General features: G+C 39.4%; 1 protein-coding gene and 1 pseudogene across 2 annotated transcripts in view; one reads left to right on the top strand and one right to left on the bottom strand.

The window, feature by feature from the left end:
- Nucleotides 1-23,367, top strand: part of LOC143661046 (retinol dehydrogenase 11-like) — a 47,174-nt gene extending 23,807 nt beyond the window's left edge. For both annotated transcript variants that reach the window (XM_077134658.1, XM_077134657.1), the window contains 3 exons: nucleotides 5,481-5,669; nucleotides 6,149-6,255; nucleotides 6,374-23,367. In XM_077134658.1, coding sequence (XP_076990773.1) covers nucleotides 5,481-5,669; nucleotides 6,149-6,255; nucleotides 6,374-6,562 — 485 coding nt within the window. In that variant the 3' untranslated portion in view covers nucleotides 6,563-23,367. The remainder of the gene's footprint in view (nucleotides 1-5,480; nucleotides 5,670-6,148; nucleotides 6,256-6,373) is intronic.
- On the bottom strand, nucleotides 20,771-23,119 carry LOC143661037 (SCY1-like protein 2 pseudogene; annotated as a pseudogene).
- Nucleotides 23,368-24,034: the final 667 nt, after the last annotated feature.

Below are 24,034 nucleotides of genomic sequence, written 5' to 3'. Positions count from 1 at the left end.
CAACTTCAAATTACCACAGTTTGTCTAGTTGTTGCCAGATTCATCTACCTAGGTTCTTGGCCATGCTGTGAAAAAAAATTCAAGGGTACAGCACAGCATAGAGTATGCAGGCAGAGAATTTATTAACGCACTGAGAGGACATGTGGGCACTGACAGAGAGGTGAGAGGGAAGAGGCCTCACAATTTTGAGGGTCATCTGCTTTTATTGCTTAGCTTTATTTGTTCCCCCTCCCCCTTTCTTGTTTGGGAGTGGGGTGAGCTATTTTTCCTACCCTCCCTCTCTCCAGGGCAGTGCCTGGTGGTAAATAGTGTAATTGGTAGGTTCATTGGCGTCACCCTTCTCTGTAGATGACTCACCCAGGTGGGGGTCATTTGACTCCAGGTGCTGTTTCTTGCTGTTCTTCTCAGAGATATCTTTCTCCTTGATGCCTAAGTGCCTCTATGAATTTGTCCTTTGCTCAGCCAAGCCACTGCCCTAATTCTAACCCTATCTCATTATGTCCTTTCCTTTCATCCTGAAGAACTACTTTTAGCATTTTTTACAGGGCTTGGGAATGCCCTCATGGCCCTAGGAATTCCACCATTTACATGTATATAGATGTTCTCATTTCCCTAGGAAATAGTATCCCAGGTGCCACACTCCTGGGATACTCTCTAGGCGGCTATAATTTTTTAAAATTTATTTATTAATTAGAAAAAGATTAGGAACAAACAAAAAACATTAACATATCATTCCGTTCTACATATATAATCAGTAATTCTCAATATCATCACATAGATGCATATTCATCACTTCTTAGAACATTTGCATCAACTCAGAAAAAGAAATAAAAAGACAACCGAAAAAGAAAGAAAACCATAACAGAGGAAAAAAAAAAGACTATACATACCATACCCCTTACCCCTCACTTTCATTTATCACTAGCATTTCAAACTAAATTTATTTTAACATTTGTTCCCCCTATTCCTTATTTTTATTCCATATGTTCTACTCATCTGTTGACATGGTAGATAAAAGGAGCATCAGACACAAGGTTTTCACAATCACAAAGTCACATTTTGAAAGCTGTATCATTATTCAATCATCATCAAGAAACATGGCTACTGGAACACAGCTCTACTTTTCAGGCAGTTCCCTCCAGCCTCTCCACTACATCTTGAATAACAAGGTGATATCTACTTAATACGTAAGAATAACCTCCCAGAATAACCTCTCAATTCTGTTTGGAATCTCTCAGCCATTGACACTTTGTCTCATTTCACTCTTCCCCCTTTTGGTCGAGAAGGTTTTCTCAATCCCTTTTTCTCAATCCCCCTAGGCAGAGGGAGGGTGGTGAGTTTGCTTGTTGTTTTGGCTGGAGAGAGAGGCCATATCTGAGCAACAAAAGAGGTTCTCTTGGGGGTGACTCTTAGGCCTAAATTTTAAGTAGAATTGACCTATCCTTTGCAGGGTTAAGTTTCATATGAACAAACCCCAAGACTGGGGGCTCAGCCTATAGCTTTGGTTGTTCACCCTGCTTGTGAGAATATCAAGAATTCAACTTGGGGAAGTTGAATTTCTCCCCGTTCTCACTAGGCGGCTATAATTTGATGACATTGCTCTCAAGGAGAGCTCTATGAGCCACTACTAGGTGCAAGGCAAGTTCTGAGTTTGTGAGCCTGCAATGCAAGTCCTGGTTCAGTCTTTCAGGCTGCCCCTAGACAAATTGGTACAGACATATATATATGCACCCTAGTATGTGTACGCAGATTACCCTGCTCCCTCTGGAACCAGGACCAGGAACTTGCACTGGGAACATGTGTCAGCCCCGTGCCAAGCTGTTGAGGCGATGGGTGAGGGGTCAGTAAGGGTACCAGGAGAACGTACTGGTTTTCTTTCTTTTTCTCTCTCTCTTTTTTAGAGCAGTTGTAGGTTTAGAGAAAAATCATGTGGAAAGTACAGAGTTCCCATAACCCCCTCCCCCCCATGAACATTTTTAACACAAGGGAACAAACCTATAATGCAATATAATTACCTGTTTGCCAAGTAATAGTATGATTTATTACAAAATATTAGTGCATAGTCACTACCAATGTGTGGGATGGTAATGGAAAGTTTTAAAATCCTGACTTCTTTCTGTCAGTCTCTGGGACTCTGTATAGAGATTCATTAGGCAATCGTGTCAAAGGTTTAGAGTGGAGGTCTTTGGCGAATATGAGGTGAAGGTCACATGTCCCTCCTTTGACATTCCCAGCCTGGCACTGCCTGGCACCAGCTGGGTCTTGGGCAGCTTGTGTAACTTAGTTCTTGGCATCAGAGTCTCAATTTGTAATGCCTCATTTTTTTTTTTTTAACTTTTTAGTTGTACAATATAATATATATACAAAGCAAAGAAAGGAAAAAGCAATAGTTTTCAAAGCATTCTTCAACAAGTAGTTACAGGACAGATCCCAGAGTCTGTCACGGGCTACCATACCATCCTCTCAGATTTTTCCTTCTAGCTGCTCCAGCATATAGGAGGCTAGAAGAAATAAGTATTTTTGTTATCGTCACAATCGACTTGTTCTTCTTTTTTGTGAAAAATAAAATATATACAAAAAAGCAATACACTTCAAAGTGCAGCACAATTATTAGTAGAACAGATTTCACAGTTTGGTATGGGTTACAATTCCACAATTTTAGGTTTTTACTTCTAGCTGCTGTAAGATACTGGAGACTAAAAGGTGTATCAATATAATGATTCAGCAATTATACTCCTTTTATATATATAACTCCACCATCAACTTTGATCTTTCTATCCCACTCTTTAGGGGGTATTTGCACTGTGGCCATTAAAACTTTTCATGTTGGAAGAGGCTGTCAGTAATATGAGGTAGTGAGATAGAACTAGCTGATGTTCTGGAGAGGCTGGGCCCTCTAGATTTCAGGACTTATCTGGTCCAGGGACCAGGGACCCATCTGGAAGTTGTAGAAAGTTATCCTAGTGCATGGAACCTTTGTAGAATCTGATAAATGCCCTAGATGTCCTTTAGGATTGGCAGGAATGGTTTTGGTTGGGGTTTGGCAAGGTATGATAGGTAGCAATCTCTGACTGAAGCTTGCATAAGAGTGACCTCCAAAGTAGCTTCTCAACTCTATTTAAGCTCTCTCAGCCACTGATAGAGAAATTACTGATTTTAAGTTGCCGTTTTTCTTGATTTGGCCCTTGCTTTATTACTGCAATCCTTTAGCTGTTTTCTGGAGCATTGAGAAAGATATTTCTGCCAGTTTTTGATGGTCATTCAAAGTTCTGTGGGGGCATGAAATCTTGGAGTGTCTGGCTCTGCCATTTTGATCCAGACAGACAACCCAGCATAGTTTTACTGCATACAGCAGGGGCCTCCATCTGCATGTGTTGGGAGGCTGATAGTAGAATCAGGCAGCCAACATGATACAAAATCCCACAGGATCCTAGTTCTAGGCAGACCAGTAGGTTCAGTCATTTCAGTAAATACTTCTTGAAGAGGGCACTAGGAATAAAAAAAGCAAGGTCTTTATGTCAATTTAGCTTCAAGTTTGGGGGCCTTTGTCCTCTTTAAGAAACCTTTTTTTTTCTTGGGAAAATTTTGGGTTCCTGCTTTCAAAGTGTTTAGGAACCACCAGGGATGCAGGTGCATACAACAAGTGCCTTGGGACCATGTTCTTTGAGGTCTTTTCTGATGAGAAGAGTTGGGCCCTTCCTGGGGTGAGGGACAGAGTGGCAGGCACATTCTCCCTGACATTTTCTTCTGCATTGCCTATTTGCCTCTTTAAAAGAAAAACATTGTTTCTTTTATTTGGTGATACGTTTCCAAGTAACAAAATTGAAATTGTGCAAAAAAAAAAGTTTCCTCCTCTCCTTGTATATCAGCTACCCATTCCCATCTTGGGAGGTGGCTACCGTTGCCAGGGTCTTGTGTTGTACTTTGTTGGCTAATTAAATTGGCACCAACTGAAAAGTGAGCAAAGAGCAAGGGAAAACTCTAGGCATTTGCAAGTATGAATGTTTTTCCCCTTCACAAAAATCATAACATGCGTCCAGTCTGCATTTGGCTTAGAAATAGTTTCTTAAATTGTCTTCTCTTCTGTCTCCCCTTTTCTAATCTATTCTCCCCATTGCCATCCCTGGAATCATCACTTTCTTGTTTAAAACCATTTGAAGGCACCTTTTCCTTTATTCTGTGAACTCTGAGCTCCTTCTGTCCACCTCCAAAGCCCCCTGCTGACTGAGAGCCCCATGCTTTGCCCTTCCCTAACCCACACCCTGGTCTCCAGCCAGACAACCTGTAGCTCTTGGATCACACTCTGGCTGTACTTTGAAATCCGTGGCTCCCTCTGTTTGAATATCCTTTCCTACCCTCTTTGCCTGGTTAATAATAGTTTGCATCTGCCAAGACTTGGCACACATATCTCCTTTCCCCTGGATCCTGCTCTGAGAGCCCTGCCTACCCCTCTCCCTCCACGCGGGTGTATTCCCCAGGGCTCCCTTAGCCTCTTGTATACATCTCTGAGGAGCAATTTCTTCCTCCTGGGCTGTGATTCTCTTTAGTGTTTATGTCAATATATTTTCCAAGTTTGGGGGCCTTTGTCCTCTTTAAGAAAACTTTTTTTTCCTCTCGGGCAAATTTTGGCTATTACCAAATTTATAATTGTTAATTTAAATACGGGGCTCAAAATAGTTTAGCATTTTTTAAGACAATGCCGTCTTTAATCATATGCATACAACTACTATTTTTTTTGTTTTTTCACATGGGCAGGCACCGGGAATCGAACCCAGGTCCTCGGACTTGGCAGGCAAGCATTCTTACCTGCTGAGCCACCGTGGCCCACCCACTACTAATTTTTTTAATAGTTTGTATAATCCAGACTTTTCTACGTACTGTTATGTTCTCATTATTATTTTTTTAAGATTTAATTTGTTCTATTGACTATAATTTTGTTTCTGTTCCTTTGGAAGATACTTTTAAAACAAAAAACACTTTCCTAAGAATCTGTGCACATGTTTTTTACCCAAAACCTAGCACCCTTATAGCCTTAGCACCTAGCTTGATGTTGGCCATATTCTAGGTTTGTAGGATGAATAAATGAAGGAGTGTATGTATGAATGAGTGAAGAACAGCCTTCACCTTGTTTCAGCCCTTCCTTCCCCCATTAATCATCAGTGATGTAAAATGTTAACAAGGATCAGTAAAATTAACTCAGACAGGCAAGTGGAAGAAGGACAAAGCACAATTCTAAACACTAAAATAAAGAGGGAGAGCATTAGGAAAACAGCTGATGAAGGTGAAGCCTTAGTTAACAATAAGCTCTTCTGTGCCTAGCCTGGGAGCCTGGGTGCCTGGGTGGGGGGCCCAATGCCCCTCTCAGGAAGCCCTGGATGGGTCCTGCTCTCCTAGAGTTTCCTGAAGAAGGCAACTGGGGAGTGGGAGTACAAGTTTACCCTAGGGTATGCGTTGAAGGAGTGTGGTCTTCTCTCCACCAGGGGCTCTACACCGGGCAGGGGCAGCCCGGGTGGTGAATGTGACTTCTTATCGACAAAAATATGGCTACATTGATGAAGAACATCTGACAGGAGCTGGGAGACCTTTGTCATTCAATCAGAACTATGACTGCAGCAAACTGCAATTGATCTCATTCACTGGGGAGCTTGCGCAGAGACTTCGAGGGACAGGTAAACTGCCTCTGACACCCTCTGCTCCTCCAGTCCAATACCACTTCCCAACCCTTCATGTCTCCTCCCAACGTGTCCTGGCCATAAAATACTCCCAGTATCCCCAAAGTCACCATTAATCCCCTCAGATTACTGCCTTTGCACCCTACAGTTCTCTTAATCTTGCCATCACATCTCCTCTTCACCCTTTTCCAACTCTCGTCACCCACAACATCCCTTTCCTCCTAGCATTTCCCAATACAATCCATCCATCATGTTCCTCCTAAGAGTCGTCCACACTTTCAACTACCTACCCCTTCTTGCTGACTCAGAAGCCACCGTTAATGTAAGTTATGAATGCTGATGTCACTGGTCCCTACTACCCAGCAGTCCCCTTGGGACTCTTCCCTCATTGCCTGATGCATAACCACTCTTAACCCTTTCTTTCCCAATCCTCCTCTCATTTCCCTTTGCTTTATACTTGTGTCCCACCCTCTCAGGTGTAACTGTGAACTCTGTGGATCCAGGTATTGTATACACAAACATCATGAAGCATTTGCCTTGGCCATATCGCTTCTCCTTCTGGCTCTTCAGCTTCTTTCTGAAGGTGAGTAGGGAAGGAAGTGGCTCAGCCTGACGGAGGGTCGGGGAGCAGGCCTCTGCTTCTCAGTGTGTCCCCCAGCAGGCTAAAGTTCCTTTTCTCTCCCCCATCACCCTCTCCACAGGATCCCAGACAAGGTGCAGTCCCAGTCCTCTACCTCAGCTTGGCACAGGAGTTGGATGGAGTTTCTGGAAAATATTTTAGCAGTTCCTGCGTGATAACCCTTCCTGCTAAACCAGCTCAGGATCCTTATAAGGCCCAAAGTCTTTGGAATGCCTCAGTCCGACTTACAAACCTAGACAAGATGGACTGATACTCAGTAACGCCCACCCTAATGGGCCACCCTTCCCTGACTCCCAGCTCTTACTCTGATTATGCCTTTGATTTACTAGCACCAAAGTGGTTCTTTTTCTTCTTTTTAAATTGAAGATGTTGTGGGTTTACAGAGTAATCATGCATAAAATGCAGGATTCACATATAAGGTGGCTCTTTATGCATAATGAAATTATTTTGTTCCTTGTAAAGTTCCCATTTCCTTGGATAGCAGGGTTGTATTTTATTCTCAACACTTGGATGCAAGGAATGTCACAGTCTTATATTTCTCCAAATCTAGAATTGACAGAGAGAAATATAGGACATCTGGTTAAATTTGAATTTCAGATGATGAAGATTTTTTTTAGTATAAATATGTCTCAGATGTTTCATGGGCCCATATATATGATATTTTCAACATGCTTATATTAAAAACCAATTGGATATCCTGTATTTTACCTGGCAACCTTATCCAAATAAAAACAAATTTGTTTATTTATTTATTTGCATGGGCAGGCACCGCGAAATGAACCCAGTCTCAGAGAACAGAACTCTGCCTGTTGAGCCACTGTGGCCCACCCAGCAAATTTGTTTTGAGTAAGAACTGTATCCCTCTTCCATTGGATCATACCAGAATCTCTGGCTTAACCCTCTTACATTGCTGGAAGGAGTACAGACTTGGAAAACCATTCTGGAGGGCAACCTGGAAGTATTTAGTCAAATTGAACAAACTTATCCCCTATAGCACAGTGATTTGACTCCTAATATATATCTGAGAGAAATTTCATTTATAGGTCCATATGGGTCCCAGCGAAAATAATTGGCACACATGAATTAGGTAATACGAAACTAGTTTAACAAAAGACTGTTTTCAAAGATGTAGCAAGGTATAGGGAAATGATAGGACATAATTCAGTCAGTACAGTACCCTCCAGGTAGTAACAGAGGGGTCTACACCACCCCTCGGCTCTCCTTCCTTCCATTGATCTCCTATAGGTGCTCCTGGAAACCAGAAGGCAGGGCAACCATTTGATGTAGTCAAAATACTGGCCAACCTCCCAAGCCAAAAAGTCTAATGGAGAAGAGTAGTAGACTGGTGGGTTATAGCCTCCCCTATTGCCCCTAAGCATCCTCACCCTTTCTGCAACCGGGTATAACATGAAGCCTCATCAGCTACCATTCATTGGGGCTGATGTCAATTACGGATACCCAGCTGACACCTAACGTATTAGCTACTACCATGGCTCTTGATATAAGGTGGGAGGGGAGGGAGAAATAAACTATTAATCTAAAGCATATTGTTAAATTTGATTATCCTTAGCTACCTTCTAACATCATTCATTCCATATTCCCTGTTCTAGTTTGCTAGCTGCTGGAATGCAATATACCAGAAATGGAATGGCTTTTAAAAAGGGGAATTTAATGAGTTACTAGTTTACAGATCTAAGGCCGAGAAAATGTCCCAATTAAAACAAGTCTATAGAAATGTCCAATCAAAGGCATCCAGGGAAAGATACCTTGGTTCAAGAAGGCCGCTGAAGTTCAGGGTTTCTCTCTCAAGTGAGATGGCACGTGGCGAACACAGTCAGGGCTTCTCTCTCGGCTGGAAGGGCACATGGTGAATACGGTGTCATCTGCTAGCTTTGTCTCCTGGCTTCCGGTTTCATGAAGCTCCCCGGGAGGCATTTTGTTTCTTCATCTCCAAAGGTCACTGGCTGGTGAACTCTCTGCTTCATGGTGCTGCAGCATTCTCTGTTCTCTCTGAATCTCTCATTCTCCAAAATGTTTCCTCTTTTATAGGACTTCAGAAACTAATAAAGACCCACTCAAATGGGTGGAGACATGTCATGCCCTAATCCAGTTTAACAACCATTCTTAACTAAATCACATCACCCAGGGAGATGATCTCATTACAGTTTCAAACATACAGTATTGAACAGAGATTATTCTACCTTTATGAAATGGGATTTATATTAAAACATGGCTTTTCTTAGGGGACATGCTTCCTTTCAAACCAGCACATTCCCCTTACCCTTTGTCTGCACCTTGGCTTGTTAAGGTTCTTTATCTGGTGTCAGTGAATTCTTGATTGTCTCTCAGTTTTCCACTGATCAGATATATTAGGCAAAGGAGTACCTAGAGGTTATTCCTACAGTGTTCAATACACATAATCCTTCTTGGCCCCACTATATAGCAACAATTCACTTTCTATTCTGGTAATCAGGATCCATCATCTTGTTCAGGACAATGACTAATTCCTCTGCCTATTGTCTTAGTGGTGAGAGAGCACAAAATAGCCAAGGGACAGTTTCAGCTTCCATTTTGTTTCCAGTGTTCTGATGGAAGTATTTATCCCTTGGGAAACTAGAATCTCCAAACCTACTGAGTATAGGTTGTGATGACAGGAAGTGAAACTCCTTCCACTGGGTATTAGGGTTACTGTTAAGAAGGGAAACTCCCATTTCTACCTCTTGTTTACCAGACCTGTAATTCCTGACTATGAAGAAGAGAACACCACATAGTGTGGTTTGGTTTCAGGCATATACCACAACCTGAAGGACAACATCCTAACCTCACAGAGTCTCGTCACTTGTACTGTAACCGAGCCTATGGATTGTCATTCCACTTTTCTAAAACCAGCTACTTCTTGGTCATATATCATATAATAAGACCAGTAAATTCTGTGGGTGTGAGTCCATTGCTTCTTTTCTGGGATTCTCTGTTCATTTATGTAAATTTTGGAATAAAATCTGTTGTAGTTGCATTATATCTGTAGATCCAACATAGAAGAATTGACATTTTTATGATATTGAATCTTCCTAACTATGGACAAGGTATACTATAACTATTTAGGTCTTCTTAATATCTTTATAATATTTTAAATTTCCCCTTAAAGATCTTATACATATTTTATTAGATTATCACCTTATGTTTTACACTATCACAAATGGCACTTTAAAATTTTTATATTAATCTTTTTTTAACTTTTTAAATTGTATAGTATAACATATATACAAAGCAAAGAAATAAAAAAGCAATAGTTTTCAAAGCACTTTTCAAAAAGTGGTTACAAGATAGACCCCGGAGTTTGTCATGGGCTACCATACGATCCTCTCATATTTTTCCTTCTAGTTGCTCAAGCATATAGGAGGCTAGTGGGCTTAAATACTTTTTTATCATCACAATCGACTTTTTTTTCCTTCTTTTTTTGTGAACAACAACATATATACAAAAAAGCTATAAATTTCAAAGCATAACATGACAATTAGTTGTAGGACATATTTCAGAGTTTGGCATGGGTTACAATTTCACAATTTTAGGTTTTTACTTCTAGCTGCTCTAAAATACTGGAAACTAAAAGAGATATCAATTTAATGACTCAGCATTCATATTCATTTGTTAAATCCTATCTTCTGTGTATAACTCTACCATCACCTTTGATCTTTCCATACCTCTCTTTAAGGTTGTTTGGTCTATGGCAATTCTAAATTTTTGATATTGGAAGTTTCTGTCACTAATATGGGGTAGGGAGATGGAACTGTCTGATATTTTGGAGAGTCTGGACTAGGTTTCAGGTCTTAACTGAACCAGGGACCCATCTGGAGGTTGTAGGTTTCTGGAAAGTTACTCTAGAGCATGGAACCCTTATGGAATCTTATATATTGCCCTAGGTGTTCTTTAGGTTTGACTGGAACGGTCCTGGTAGGGGGTTGGCAGGTTGTGATAGGCAGCAAGGTCTACCTGAAGCTTGTATAAGGACAACCTCCAGTTAGCCTCTCGACTCTGTTTGAACTCTCTCTGCCACTGATACTTTATTAATTACACTTCTTTTCCCCTTTTGATCAGGATGGAATTGTTGATCCCACGATGCCAGGTCTGGATTCATTCCTGGCAGTCATCTCCCACATCGTCAGGGAGACTTTCATCCCTGGATGAAATGTGCCATGTAGGGGGGAAGGCAATGATTTCCCTTGCAGAGTTGGGCTTAGAGAGACTGAAGCCACATCTGAGCAACAACAGAGGTCCTCCAGAAGTAACTCTTAGGCATGCCTATACGTAGTCTAAGCTTCTTGCTACCCACATGTCATGGTCAGGTTCATGGGTCAACTTGGCCAAGTGGTGGTACCTGTTTGTCTGGTTTGGCAAATGCTGGCTTGTCTGTTGCAATGAGGACATTTCATAGAATTAAATCATGATCATGTCAGCTGCATCCACAGCTGATTCCATTTGTAATCAGTCAAAGCAGAGTGTCTTCTGCAATGAGTGATGCTTAATCTAATCACTGAAAGCCTTATAAGGAGGATTCAGAAGAGACAGGCTCTTCCTGTCTTGGCTGGTGAGCCTCTCCTGTGGAGTTCGTCCAGACCCTCCATCGGAATCGTCAGCTTCACAGCCTGCCTGCGGATTTTGGACTCTGCGTTCCCATGGTCATGTGAGACACTTTTATAAATATTATATTTGCGAATGTTCCCTGTTGATTCTGTTTCTCTAGAGAACCCTAATTAATACACCACATAAGCTTTACAAGAGTAAGCTTCATGATCGAAGACATGTCCTATTGATTTGGGTGTCCCTAAAGTTTGACACAGTATCAAGGGATCCCCTGATGGTAAGGTTTAATAGTTCCATAGTCTTTCTCCCCTCCCTCAGGAGACTTTGTCAACAGTTTTTGATTATCTGCTTAATATACTCTAGGATGGTTCCATGCAATACAATAATCTATACAGGATTAAAGGAGCTCTTTCTTATTCTGTGCTCCCTGTGTCTCAGTTATTCAAATGAGCTATACAGATAGGTTGAATTAGATTATGCACTACAAAAAATTTCAGTTCCAGATCAAATAAACCTTTTTTTCCATTGGTCTCAAAGAGTATATGTGGTTCTAAAATATAGACATTGTCTTCCTTACCTCTATGTTCTGAGTTATTTAACCCAACCTGTTTGGCTTTGTTCTTATCTCTAAATATCAGGTTACATATATAAAAACAGACTCTCAAAATCCAGATATAATAATCACCACTCTGGACTTCATGTGTCTGCTCTAAAAACTTATGATCTAGTCCCCTGCTGTCTTATAAGCATTTTCTAAAGATAACCATACCATCATTTTCTTTTGTTTCTGGCTTATTGTGTCTCACCAAATGTCCCACATGTTCATTCACATCATTGCATGCCTCATGACTTTGTTCCTTTTTGTACCAGCGCAATCTTCTTTCATAAGTATACACCATTGTTCTCCAATCTACTTCTCCATCAGTGCATCCTTCAGCCACCTGCATTCATCAGGCATCATGTAGAAGGCCCAAAGTCCACAGTCCATCAACATTCTCAATTTTAGATAATTTCATTGTTCCCAAGTGAAAAAAAAAAACAGTAAATACACCCTCACCAAATAGGAACTCGAAACCTCCTCTTAACTCTTGTCCCTCCCCCTATTATTTACCTCTGCTGATGCTGTGATAGTGCTGATGGTTTCCTTTTGAACATAGCTCATAGCATGCAATAGTAGATTTCCCCCTGTACCCTGGACTTAAACACTCTTTATACAAGAATCATATCTTTGAAGTAATTCTTATGAGAACTAATTCATATTTCTAGTGTGAATCAGTGGGACACTTAGGTCTATACAACCAACCCCTTTCAATCTTGTTCATCTTCAATATGGTAATATTACTTCTAGATCCTCTAGAGAGTCACCTTCACTCCTATCTATTCCCTTGCATTGGAGTTCAACCTCATTACCTAATGGTTTGCCCATCTCTAGTTTCTATGTATCTCTAAGTCCCTTGTATTCTGTATAATAAGCCTCTATTATACCTTTATGCTGGCCATAAAAGTGGAATCATATGGTATCCATCCTTTTGTCTGGCTAATTTCGCTCGACAATATGTCCTCAAGGCTTATCCATCTTGTCATGTGCTTCAGGATGTCATTTTGTCTTACTGTTGCATAATATTCTATCGTATGTGTATACCACATTTTGTTGATGCACTTGTCTGTTGATGGGCATTTGGTCTGTTTCCATCTTTTAGCAACTGTGAATAATGCCGCTATGAATATCGGTGTGCAAATGTCTGTTTGTGTTGTTGCTTTCAACTCTTCTGGGTATATACCAGGTAGTGCTATATTTAGTTTTCTAAGGAACCACCAAGCAGTCTTCCATAGTGGCTACATCATTATACCTTCCCACCAGCAATGCATAAATGACCCAGTTTCTCCACATCCTCTCCAACATTTATAGTTTCCTGTTTGTTTAATAGCAGCCATTCTTATAGGTGTGAGGTGGTATGCTATTGTAGTCTTGATCTGCATTTCCCTTATAGCCAATGAAAATGAGCATCTCTTCATGTGCTTTTGAACCATCTGTATATGCTCTTCAAAAAAATGCCTATTCATATCTTTAGCCCATTTTATAGTTGGGTTATTTGTTCTTTTGTTGTTGAGTTGTATGATTTCTTTGTGTAAACAGGAAATCAAACCTTTGTCCAATATGTGATTTCCAAATATTTTCTCCCATTAAGATGGCTGTCTCTTCATCTTTTTGACAAAGTCTTTTGAGGTGCAGAAGCATTTGATTTTGAGGAGTTCTTATTTATCTATTTTTTCTTTTGTTGCTTGTTCTTTGGGTATAAAGTTTAGGAAGCTACCTCCTATTCTTGATATTCTCACTGCTTGTGAGAATATCAAGAATTCTCCACTTGGGGAAGTTGAATTTTCCCTCTTTATCACCATTCCCCCTAGGGGACTCTGTAAATACTTCCCTATTCATTGTTCAAATCGCTCTGAGATTTATCTGGGCATCACTGTGGACAAACCTACAAAATCTCATGGCCTAAGCGAGGTTCCAAGTACTATGGTGTCCACATAAGTTATATTAGGAAATGCACTAGTCAAAATATAAATTTTGTACCAAATAAACATTTTTGCTTGTCTCACACATACATTAAAGTTTTAAAATATTAGTTACCATCTATTTTCAACACCCTGCATTATTGACATTCCTTTGTTCTTCCTCATGCAGAAACATTTTTAAATTTGCACATTTAGTCACTATCATTATACTCTAAGTATTCCTAGGCTATACCAACTCAGTGATGCCCAATTATTGAAAAAACTTTTTTGTCCCAGTTCAGAAGATTTGGGGGCCTTGTCAAAAATCAGTTGACCATAGATTTGGTGGTCTATTTCTTCACTCTTGATTGTATTCCATTGGTGAATGCTTCTGTCTTTGTGCCAGTACCATGCTGTTTTGACCACTGTGGTTTTATAAAAGGTTTTAAAGTCTGGGAGTGTTAATCCTCCCACTCTGTTGTTCTTTTTAAGGATACATCCCTGGGAATTCTCTCCCAGGGATGTTGTTTTTGAACTTAGAGGGAAAGCTTTCAGTCTTTCACTATTGAGTATGATGGTAGTTGTGGGTTTTTCATATTTGCTGTTTATTATGTTGAAGCAGTATCCTTCTATTCCTAGTTTTCTGAGTGTTATTAGCAGGAAGGGATGCTAGATTTTTGTCAAATGACTTTTCTGTGTCAATTGTGTTTTGTCCCCTTCATTCTGTTAATGTGGTGCATTATATTAACTGATTTCCTTATGTTGAAGCAATCCTTGCATACCTGGGATTAATCCCTCTTGATCATGGTATATAATTCTTTTGATGTGATGTTGGATTTAGTTTGTTAATATTTTTTTGAATATTTTTGCATCTATATTAATAAGAAAAATTGGTCTGCAATTTTCATTTTTGTATATCTTCATCTGGCTTTGGTATTAGAGTGATGCTGGCCTTGCAGATGTTGGCCTTCCTATTTAGAAGAGACTGGTGTTAATTCTTCTTGGTATGTTTGGTTAATTCACTTGTGAAGTCATGTTTTCTCAGGCTTTTCTTTATTGGGAGGTTTTTGATGACTGATTCAATCTCTTAAATAGTTTTTGTTCTGTTGAGATCTTCTATTTATTTTGGAGTTAGTATAGGTAGTTTGTGTATTTCTAGGAATTTGTTTCATCTAGGTTATCTAATTTGTTGTCACACAGTTGTTCAGAGTACTGGTGCTGGTTTGAAAATATTATGTACCCCAGAAAAGCCATGTTTTAATCCTGATCCAATCGTGTGGGAGGCAGTTGTTTCTTTTAATCATGATTCAATACTTTAGGATTGGAACGTTTTGATTAGATTATCTCCACACAGATGTGACATGTCCAATTGCAGGTGTGACCGTTTGAGTAGATGGCGATGTGATTCTGCCCATTCCAGGTGGGTCTTGATTAGTTTACTGGAATCTTTTAAAAGAGGAAACAGGAGAGAGTTGGAAATGACAGAAACCTCAGAGTTGTCAGAGAGAGCAGATGTAGATGCTTGAAGAACAACTACTTCAGAGAACAGAGACACGGATATTTGGAGATGCTTGGATCCCAGCAGACATTACCATGAGATGTTAAGCAAGCCAGAATGTGCAGAGAGCCAAGGGAATCCAAGAGATGAAAGCCAGTCCCAGAGAAGCAAAGTGAGGAATCCCCACAGGAACAGAGGCTGAAAGCAATGGAGCCCAGGAACAAGGGACGTGACTTCCCAGCTGACACAGGTATTCCGGATCCATCAGCCTTTCTTTTTCTTTTTTCTTTTTTAGGAGGGAAAAGCCAAGATTTATTGAACCATTACACTGTCAGACACTGTTTTAAGTATTTAACATTTATTTACTTATTTAATTCTCAAAGCAACCCTGTGGAATAGGGTACTATTGTTATCCCCATTTGACAGATGAGAAAACAGGTACAAAGAGGTTAAAATCGTGTTCAAGGTTGCTAGCAAATGGAAAGGCAGAATTTGTTCATCAGACTAGCTCCAAAGAAAAAAATTAGAAAAACATACAACAGTTTGTTAATGGTGGTTCTCTTAAGAGGGAGGATTAGATGAGATTTTACATTTTAGTTAAAAGTTTCTGTAAGTTTTTACTCTTTTTAAAAAATAAACACCAAAGTGTCAATAGCTGAGAGATTCCAAACAGAGTCTAGAGGTTATCCTGGAAGTTATTCTTATGCATCAAGTAGATAACATCTTGTTATTCAAGATGTAATGGAGAGGCTGGAGGGAACTGCCTGAAAATGTAGAGCTGTATTCCAGTAGCCATGTTTCTTGAGGATGATTGACTAATGATACAGCTGTCACAATGTGACTGTGTGATTGTGAAAGCCTTGTGTCTGATACTCCTTTTATCTACCTTGTCAACAAAGGAGTAGAACATGTGGAATAAAAATAAATAATAGGTGGAACAAATGCTAAAATAAATTTAGTTTAAATGCTAGTGATCAATGAAAGCAAGGGGTAAGGGGTATGGTAGGTATAATCTTTTTTTTTTTCCTTTCCTGTGTTCATTTTATTTCTTTTTCTATTGTCTTTTTATTTCTTTTTCTGAATTAATGCAAATCTTCTAAGAAATGATGAATATGCAACTAAGTGATGATATTGTGAATTAGTGATTATGTAAGTTGTTTTATTTTGTTTCTTTATTTTTTAATTAATAAATAAATTTAAAAAATAAACAAATATTACTTTTTTAAAATTAATTTTTTAAAACTATACCAACAAACAGACACAAATATTCTTAACATATGAACATTCCGTTCTACATATATAATCTGTAATTCACAATATCATCATATAGTTGTATATTCATCATCATGATCCAAATGTTACTTTCTGGCACAGAAAAAAAAGTAAGGTAAAAAGGGGAAAAGGTAAAAACCACCATTCCATTCATTGGATGGGCATGAAATAAAGAGAGAGATTTCAGGGTGGTGCAATGGTGGCTCAGTGGCAGAATTCTTACCTGCCATGCCATAGACCCAGGTTCGATTCCTGGAGCCTGTCCATGCCAAAAGAAAAAAAGAGAGAGAGAGAGAGAGAGAGTGATTTCAGTCAACATTAGTGTGGTATTTGTTACAGTCCTTTCTTTTGCCAGACTTACTTGCACTTTTATTTTTCCTTCCCAGAAGAGTCCCAGGATTCAAATAAAAGCCTAAGAATTGGGGGCTCTCAGACTCTTTCCATCAGCCTTTCTTGAGTGAAGGTAGTCTCTTGTTGGTGCCTTAATTTGGACACTTAACTCCCTTAGAACTGTAAACTTGTAACTTATTAATTTCCCTTTTAAAAAGCCATTCCATTTCTGGTACATCACATTCTGGCAGCTTGCAAAACAATGCAGTACCTTTTATAATCCTTTTCTGTGTGTGTGGTCAGTAGTAATGTCCCCCCTTTCATTTCTGATTTTAGTTATTTGCATTCTTTCTCTCTCTCTCTCTCTCTCTTTTTTTTTTTGTCAGTCTAGCTAAGTGTTTGTCAATTTTCTGGATCTTTTCAAAGAACCAACTTTTGGTTTTGTTAATTCTTTCTGTTGTTCCCCTCTACCCCTTGTTCTAGTTTAGTAGCTGGTGAATACAATATACCAGAAATGGAATGGCTTTAAAAAGAGGAATTTAGTAAGTTACAAGTTCACAGTTCTAAGGCCATGAAAATGTACCAGTTAAAGCAAGTCTACAGAAATGTTCAATCTAAGACATCCATGGAAAATACCTTGGTTCCAGAAGGCTAATGACATTCAGCATTTTTCTCTCAACTGGGAAGGCACATGGTGAACATGGCAACAGTCTGCTAGCTTTCTCTCCCAGCTTCTTGTTTCATGAAGCAGCCCGGGAGGCATTTTCCTTCTTCATCTACAAAAGTTGCTGGCTGGTGGACTCTGCTTGTAGGTTTTGCTCTCTCAGAATCTCATGGCTTTCTCTCTTGTTGTTCTCTAGCTTTTTCCAAAGTGCTTCTTCTTTTAAAGGATTCCAGTAAAACCAATCAAGACCCACCTGGAATGGGTGGACACACACCTCCACATAATCAAGTTTAATACCCATACTTGATTGAGTCACATCTCCATGGAGATAATCTAAAATTTCCAATTTACAGTACTGAATAGGGATTAGAAGAAACCATTGCGCCCATAAGGTTGATTAGGATTAAAACATGGCTTTTCTAGGGTACATAAACCTTTCTCAAACTGGCACACCCCTATTTCATTTATCTCCACTCTAATCTTTTTTTTTTTTTTTTTTTTGGCAGGGGGTGCTGGGGTGGAATGCATGGGCTGGGAATCAAACACAAGTGGCAGCCGAGCATTCTACCACTGAACCACCCATACACCCTTTCCACTCTAATCTTTGCTATTTCCTTCCTTCAGTTTGCTTTGGGTTTAGTTTGCTCTTCTTTTTCTGGGTCTTTCAGTTGTGAGGTTAATTCTCTGATTTGAAGTCATTCATCTTTTTTAATATAAGCATTTAGAGCTATAAATTTCCCTCTCAGCATGCCTTTGCTGCATCCCATAAGTTTTGGTATGGTGTGCTTTTGTTTTCATTTACCTTAAGACATTTCCTATTTTCCCTTGTGATTTCTTCTTTGACACATTTTTTGTTTAAGAGTGAGTGGTTAATTTCCACATATTGTGAATGTTCCATTTCTTCACCTATTATTGATTGCTGGCTTATTCCATTGTGATAAGAGTAGATGCATTGTATTTCTGAGGCAGGTTAGATAGGGGAAGAGGTATGGGGAAGTGACCCTAAGGTCCATAACAGAAAGTTCCTTTTTGTGCTGACATACTTAGCTAGCCACCCCCCCCCCCCACACACACACACTTAGCCTTCACTCAGGTTAGCACCTAAAAAGAACCAATGAAAAGGGAAGCTCTTCAATCCCTTATTAGCATAACCAGAGTGGGAAGGGCCCCTCCAAGTCCCTATAATGTAAGGATCATGACCTCAGATTGTGTCTCCTCTTTTGGAGAATGCCCACGCTCATCATCCTCACTAGGTATTAAAGTTTTTAATTGAACACCCTGACTAGTTCTTGGATTCTTCATCTTTACACACTGACTAGTCCTCAAGTTCTTTCCTGCAGCTGAGTCAATAACCTTCATGACATCAGCTCCTGGTTGAGGTCTCAACGTCTCTGAGAATTCCCAGGCTCTCTGGCATCTGGAGAATTCCTGGGGCTCTCCAGCATTCAATAGAGAATTCCTGGAGCTTTGTGGCATTCAGCTTAGAACTCCTGGGGCTCTCTGACATCAGGCTTATTAAACTATTAGGCCTCACACACTGACTAGTCCTTGAATTCTTTACTACAACTGAACCAAGAAACCTCACAGCACCAGCCCTTGGTTGGGGTCTCAATTTCTCTGAGAACCTTCAGAGCTGGCATCATTTTTTTTAAAACTTCATATGATTTATTTTAAATGAAAGCTGGTTCCAGATAATTAAAAAAAAAACAAAACTCTATGGCAGCAACCTTAACATACACACATAGTTCTTTGAAAGATTAGTTTTAAAGTTACCACATAATAGTGAAATATAATTTAACAAAATTCAAATGACATTGTAGCATAAAATCCTGTGGTTGAATAAGCAGAAATTTAAAGAAAAATATCATCAGAGATAGGGTTTGAAAATGAAAGCTTATTTTTTTCTATTAGAACAATCTATCCTTTCCTTCCTAAAAATTGGCTAATTATGAACATTAAAATGTTAGAACAAAAGGTTCCTGAAATTCCTAGAAAAGAAATAATGAAGCTTCTGTTGCAGTAACTGATGAGGTCAGACTTTATCAGGAAGCGGAAAATTAATCTGGTAATAGCCAGAGGATACGCTGCTCATGTTTAGAGAAGTAAAGTATATTACATTGGAAACAATATAAGAGACATCTCAAGTGTACTCATTAAACATAGTTTAATTCTTACAAATCTCCTTTTGAAAATGCAATTCATTTATACTCCAACGTCAGAAGTTTGAATTAAAAATGAAATATGAAGAGTGAAGTGAGACAAAGTGTCAATGGCTGAGAGATTCCAAACAGAATTGAGAGGTTATCCTGGAGGTTATTCTTATGCATTAAGTAGATATCACCTTGTTATTCAAGATGTAATGGAGAGGCTGGAGGGAGCTGCCTGAAAATGTAGAGCTGTGTTCCAGTAGTCATGTTTCTTGAAGATGATTGTATAATGATATTGCTTTCACAATGTGACTGTGTGATCGTGAAAACCTTGTGTCTGATGCTCCTTTTATCTATCTTGTCAACAGATGAGTAGAACATATGGAATAAAAATAAATAATAGGGGGAACAAATGTTAAAATACATTTAGTTTGAAATGCTAGATCAATGAAAGGGAGGAGTAAGGGATATGGTATGTATAAATCTTTTTACTGTTTTCATTTTATTTCTTTTTCTGAATAGATGGAAATGTTCCAAGAAATTATCATGATGATGAATATGCAACTATGTGATGATATTGTGAATTACTGATTATATATGTAGAACGGAATGATCAAAATAGGAATGTTTGCATTTGTTTGGTGTTTTTTGGTATTTAAAAAAATGAAATATGGAGACAGTAGTCAGGGAAATTACATCAGAGTGTTTAGTCAAATATCTATACAAATCAGGTTGTACCTCTTCTGTCTGTGATACAGGAAAAAAAGTGATTCTAAATATATCCTTAAGTAAATGCAGAAAAATACTATTTGAGGCAGACCATGCTAAAATATAGTTACAATGATTAGTTCGTATTTAAGATGGCTAGTAATGCTTTTAGTGTGAACCAATGAAACCAAGATAAGTTAAATTTTGCAGTATTTGATTGGTCTTCTGTACTAAACAATAGTTTTATCTGAGAAGTAAATAAGATTGAAAAAAATATATGACCTGATCCTTTTCTTTATGATTATCATTTTCTCACTCAGTCATACTAATTCAAATAAATCAATACAACATTAAGATTTTTCACATATTAAAATGAAGGTAATGATTTGTGAAGGTAGACAGTGTACCATGTAGTACTTAATAGATGAAACTTGCAATTACTATCAATTCTGCTTTTTAATAACACCAAGATTTACAAGCCAAAATAAACATCTGATTAAAAAATTCTGCTTTTCAAGATGCTCAGTTGTCCTTTTTATCCTTTGACAGTGGTGAGGGTTGGATATTTAAAAGCCTGAAGAGGAATTGGTAAGAGGAAAAAAAAATCCTCAATGCTTTAGAAAATTCAACTGTTTAGGAGTCCATACAACTTCTATGCTGGCATGGAAACAGGTGTTTTCTGTCACAGACCCCTTCAAATTCCCATAGAAATGGTTCCTCCAAGCCATCAGGATGTAAATCAGCTCACCCATGATTAAAACTAAAGTAAACCCTCCAAAACAGAAGCAAGACACCTCACCCAAAAAGATCTTTTAAATCATTGCTTGCTGAGCTGCTATTGGTCACAGTAGTTGGCGGCTGTGCTAAGTTCAGTGGGTTAAAGAAAGAATTACCCTGAATATCAAAGACAGATTGTCCTATCATGTTCATCTGTGTTCCCAGTGCTGAACTGTCCATACCTGGAGACCCTTGAGAAGCTTCAAACTGATTAAGCTGCTGATTGGGTTTCTGTTGTGATAACTGGTTCATGCTAACTTTGGGTTTCTGAGGGCCAGAGATGATTAAGGGCAGACATATCTGTGGGTCTTTGTTGGGTCTGCTTTGCACCAGCTGGAGAAGCACTCAAAGCACTGAAGTTTGGCAACGTGGAAGGCGTCCCCAGGGTCATCTTGGTCACTCCAGGTGTGCTTGGATTACTGAAGAAGTTCTGGCTTGTATTAACTGGGATGTTGAATCCTGAAGTCTGAAAGCCCATGTTGGCATTTAAGCCATTAGTCAAATTTCTCTTAATATTATCAATTGTAGTAGAAAACATCATGCCAAGGCCCATGGAAGGAACAGAAGTGAAGGTACTTGAAGCAGGGGTACTAACAGAAAAGCTGGTCAAAGATGATATATTATCCATCAGTGTGCTGTCAACTCCTTAGTCTGCTTGACTGAAGCAGCAGGTGTGTGCACTTGGGGTTTAAGAGGCTGCTGGCTTTTAAACTTCTGTGCCTGCTCTTGTTCTTTTGCTGATTTTTGTTTTTCTTCAAGTGTGAGTGATCCTCTTTTATGTTTATTCTGTAATCCATCCTCTTTATTGTCTGATTCACCACCCGTCAGAAGGTCTGCCCCAATGTTGTTGATGACCTTGTCAATGTGCTGATGCCCAACATTTGTAACTTTTGTCTCTTCAGAAGCATTCATTTGACTTCCTCTGTCCAAAGATTTCTGCTGTTCTTGCATTATATGAAGTTGCTCCAGTTTGGTCTTATGTTCAGCCTCCAGTCTATTCAGCATCTCTTTTATGACTGAGATGAAAAATTAAACTAATTGAGATTAAAATTGTTCCAATACTCAGGGGAATCAAATGAGGCAATATTTTTCCAGCTAGTTGTTCTTTGGTGATTCCCAGCTTCTTATGAGTAAAGGTACATTTGTAAATACCTAAAATTCCCATGGGGACTGTGGGTTCCTTGCATGGAATTTGTTGTAAGGGTAGAATATCATCAAGTACTCCAAAATCTTTCCTAAGCACACTAATGAGTTTACACGAACAGCAAGGGAAAGGTTTGTAGACATGCAGTTTTAATTCTTGGTATCAAAGAATTTTTCACTGACAAAGTTCCTGTATCTGAAAGGAAGGAGCTTCTAGTGCTCTGTAAACCATTGGAAGGACTGTTCTTTATCTCATCAGGAGGGGTTTTGGTTAGTCGCAAATCCATTTTTTTGTAGGAAAATTAACAAAATCTGGATTGGCTCCTGCCATTTAAAGACAGGCCCAAGTTCAGGTAGAATTAATCTGACATATTCTTCTTTGGTACATTCTTCAGCAATCAGTAGAACATTTGGCAAAACAAAAGGGACCATGTCAGGCTTTACAAACTCTAATGTCAAACAAGGCAAAATTCTTTGCACAATGACACGCTTGGGCAGTTTTGGTAGATCCTTTGGAAGTCCTTTGAAAAACATTGATTTCCGAAGATTATCTCTTTGGAACAAGGTATCAAAATACTACAGTGTTACTGCACCAACATCATCAAAGAAGGGAATCTTTGTCATTTGGTCTGCATCTGGTCTTACAGTTGGAGTTACATTTATTTAGCAGTAGTTTTATGTGTTCACGGACTTCCTCGGGTATATTTGTAAGTGGATTAGATCCTAACTGATCCAATTGCCTACTAAAACTCTTGTAAATATCTTGCTTGTTGACTTCAAACATAGGTTTCCCTTTATTAAATACAGCATGCATAGCAGTTCCTAAGGAGTACATGTCACTGGCTGTTGCACAGCTCACAGAAAGTATGTATTCAGGAACCAAATATTCAGGATTTGGAAGGCATAGTGATGGCAAATTCAGGTCCTATTCTTTATGAGGAAATTTAGGCTGTTGTTCAGAAGGATTGGTAGATGATATACAAAAATCAAAGCCCATTATTTTGCAGGCCTCCTTATTCAAAATTATATTTTCAGGAGTAATATTTCCATGAACCATTTTCACACTGCTATGCAAAAATGACAATCCTTTAGAGACCTGAGGTAAACTATATTTGTTTTCTATATCATAAAGTTTACAATCTTTAATGTCTGGAGATATGGGGGAAGGTAGGTTTTCTCAGTTACCGAGAACATTTGCTAAACTGGCAAAAAACTGGTTCTGTACAAAATGCCAAGCAATCCCTGGATTCTTCTAAAGGATACTGGACGGTAAGAAGTAGAGGGTGTCCTAGTAGAGCTAACTGTCGGACTCCTCGTTTTAGAGAATCAATGATTTGATCCTTTTCAAATTTTTGATATTTATCGATCAGCTTTTTATCAAAGACAAAAACAGCCACTTCCTGCTTGGCTGATTTTTTTTGTGCTGTTAAAAATCTTCCAAGTACTTCCGGAGAAGATGGCGGCTTAGTAAGACGCGCGGGTCTTAGTTCCTCCTCCAGAAAAGCAACTAAAGAAACAGAAACAATACGAAACAGCTCCCGGAGTCACGACAGAGACCAAAAAGACAGCGTACCCCATTCTGGAACAGCTGAACGGGCAGGGAGAATCTGCTGCGGTGAGATACCCGAGGGGCGCGCGTTTTCCCGGCCGGGGCGGCTGGCGACTGGGGTCCCCTCCACGCACGTGGCTCCCGGGTCTGACTGGGAACGTTGGATAGCGGGGCCCTCCCGTCACGCTTGGCGTTTCGGGCCAGCTGGGCAATTAGGACCGGCACTCTCCCAAGCCGCAGCGGCCAGCGACCCCCGCCTCCACGCGCGGTTTCCCGGGCCGACTGCCGTGCAGACAGACGAGCGCCATGAGCGCCACCTACTGGGCAGGAAAAGAAAAACAGAGCCCAGAGATTTCACAGAAAAAGCTTTCAACCAGCTGGGTCCCACACCCAGGGAAATCTGATCAAATGCCCAGACACCAGCAGAAAATAATGGATGACGCTCGGAAAATTGAAGATATGGCCCAGTCAAAGGAACAAACCAATAGTTCAAATGAGATACAGGAGCTGAGACAACTAATGCTGAATATACGAACAGAAATGGAAAAACTCTT

The sequence above is a fragment of the Tamandua tetradactyla genome, chromosome 17 (genome assembly GCF_023851605.1).
Source record: "Tamandua tetradactyla isolate mTamTet1 chromosome 17, mTamTet1.pri, whole genome shotgun sequence".
Lineage (NCBI taxonomy): Eukaryota > Metazoa > Chordata > Mammalia > Pilosa > Myrmecophagidae > Tamandua > Tamandua tetradactyla.
This window is presented reverse-complemented; position numbering and strand designations above follow the sequence as displayed.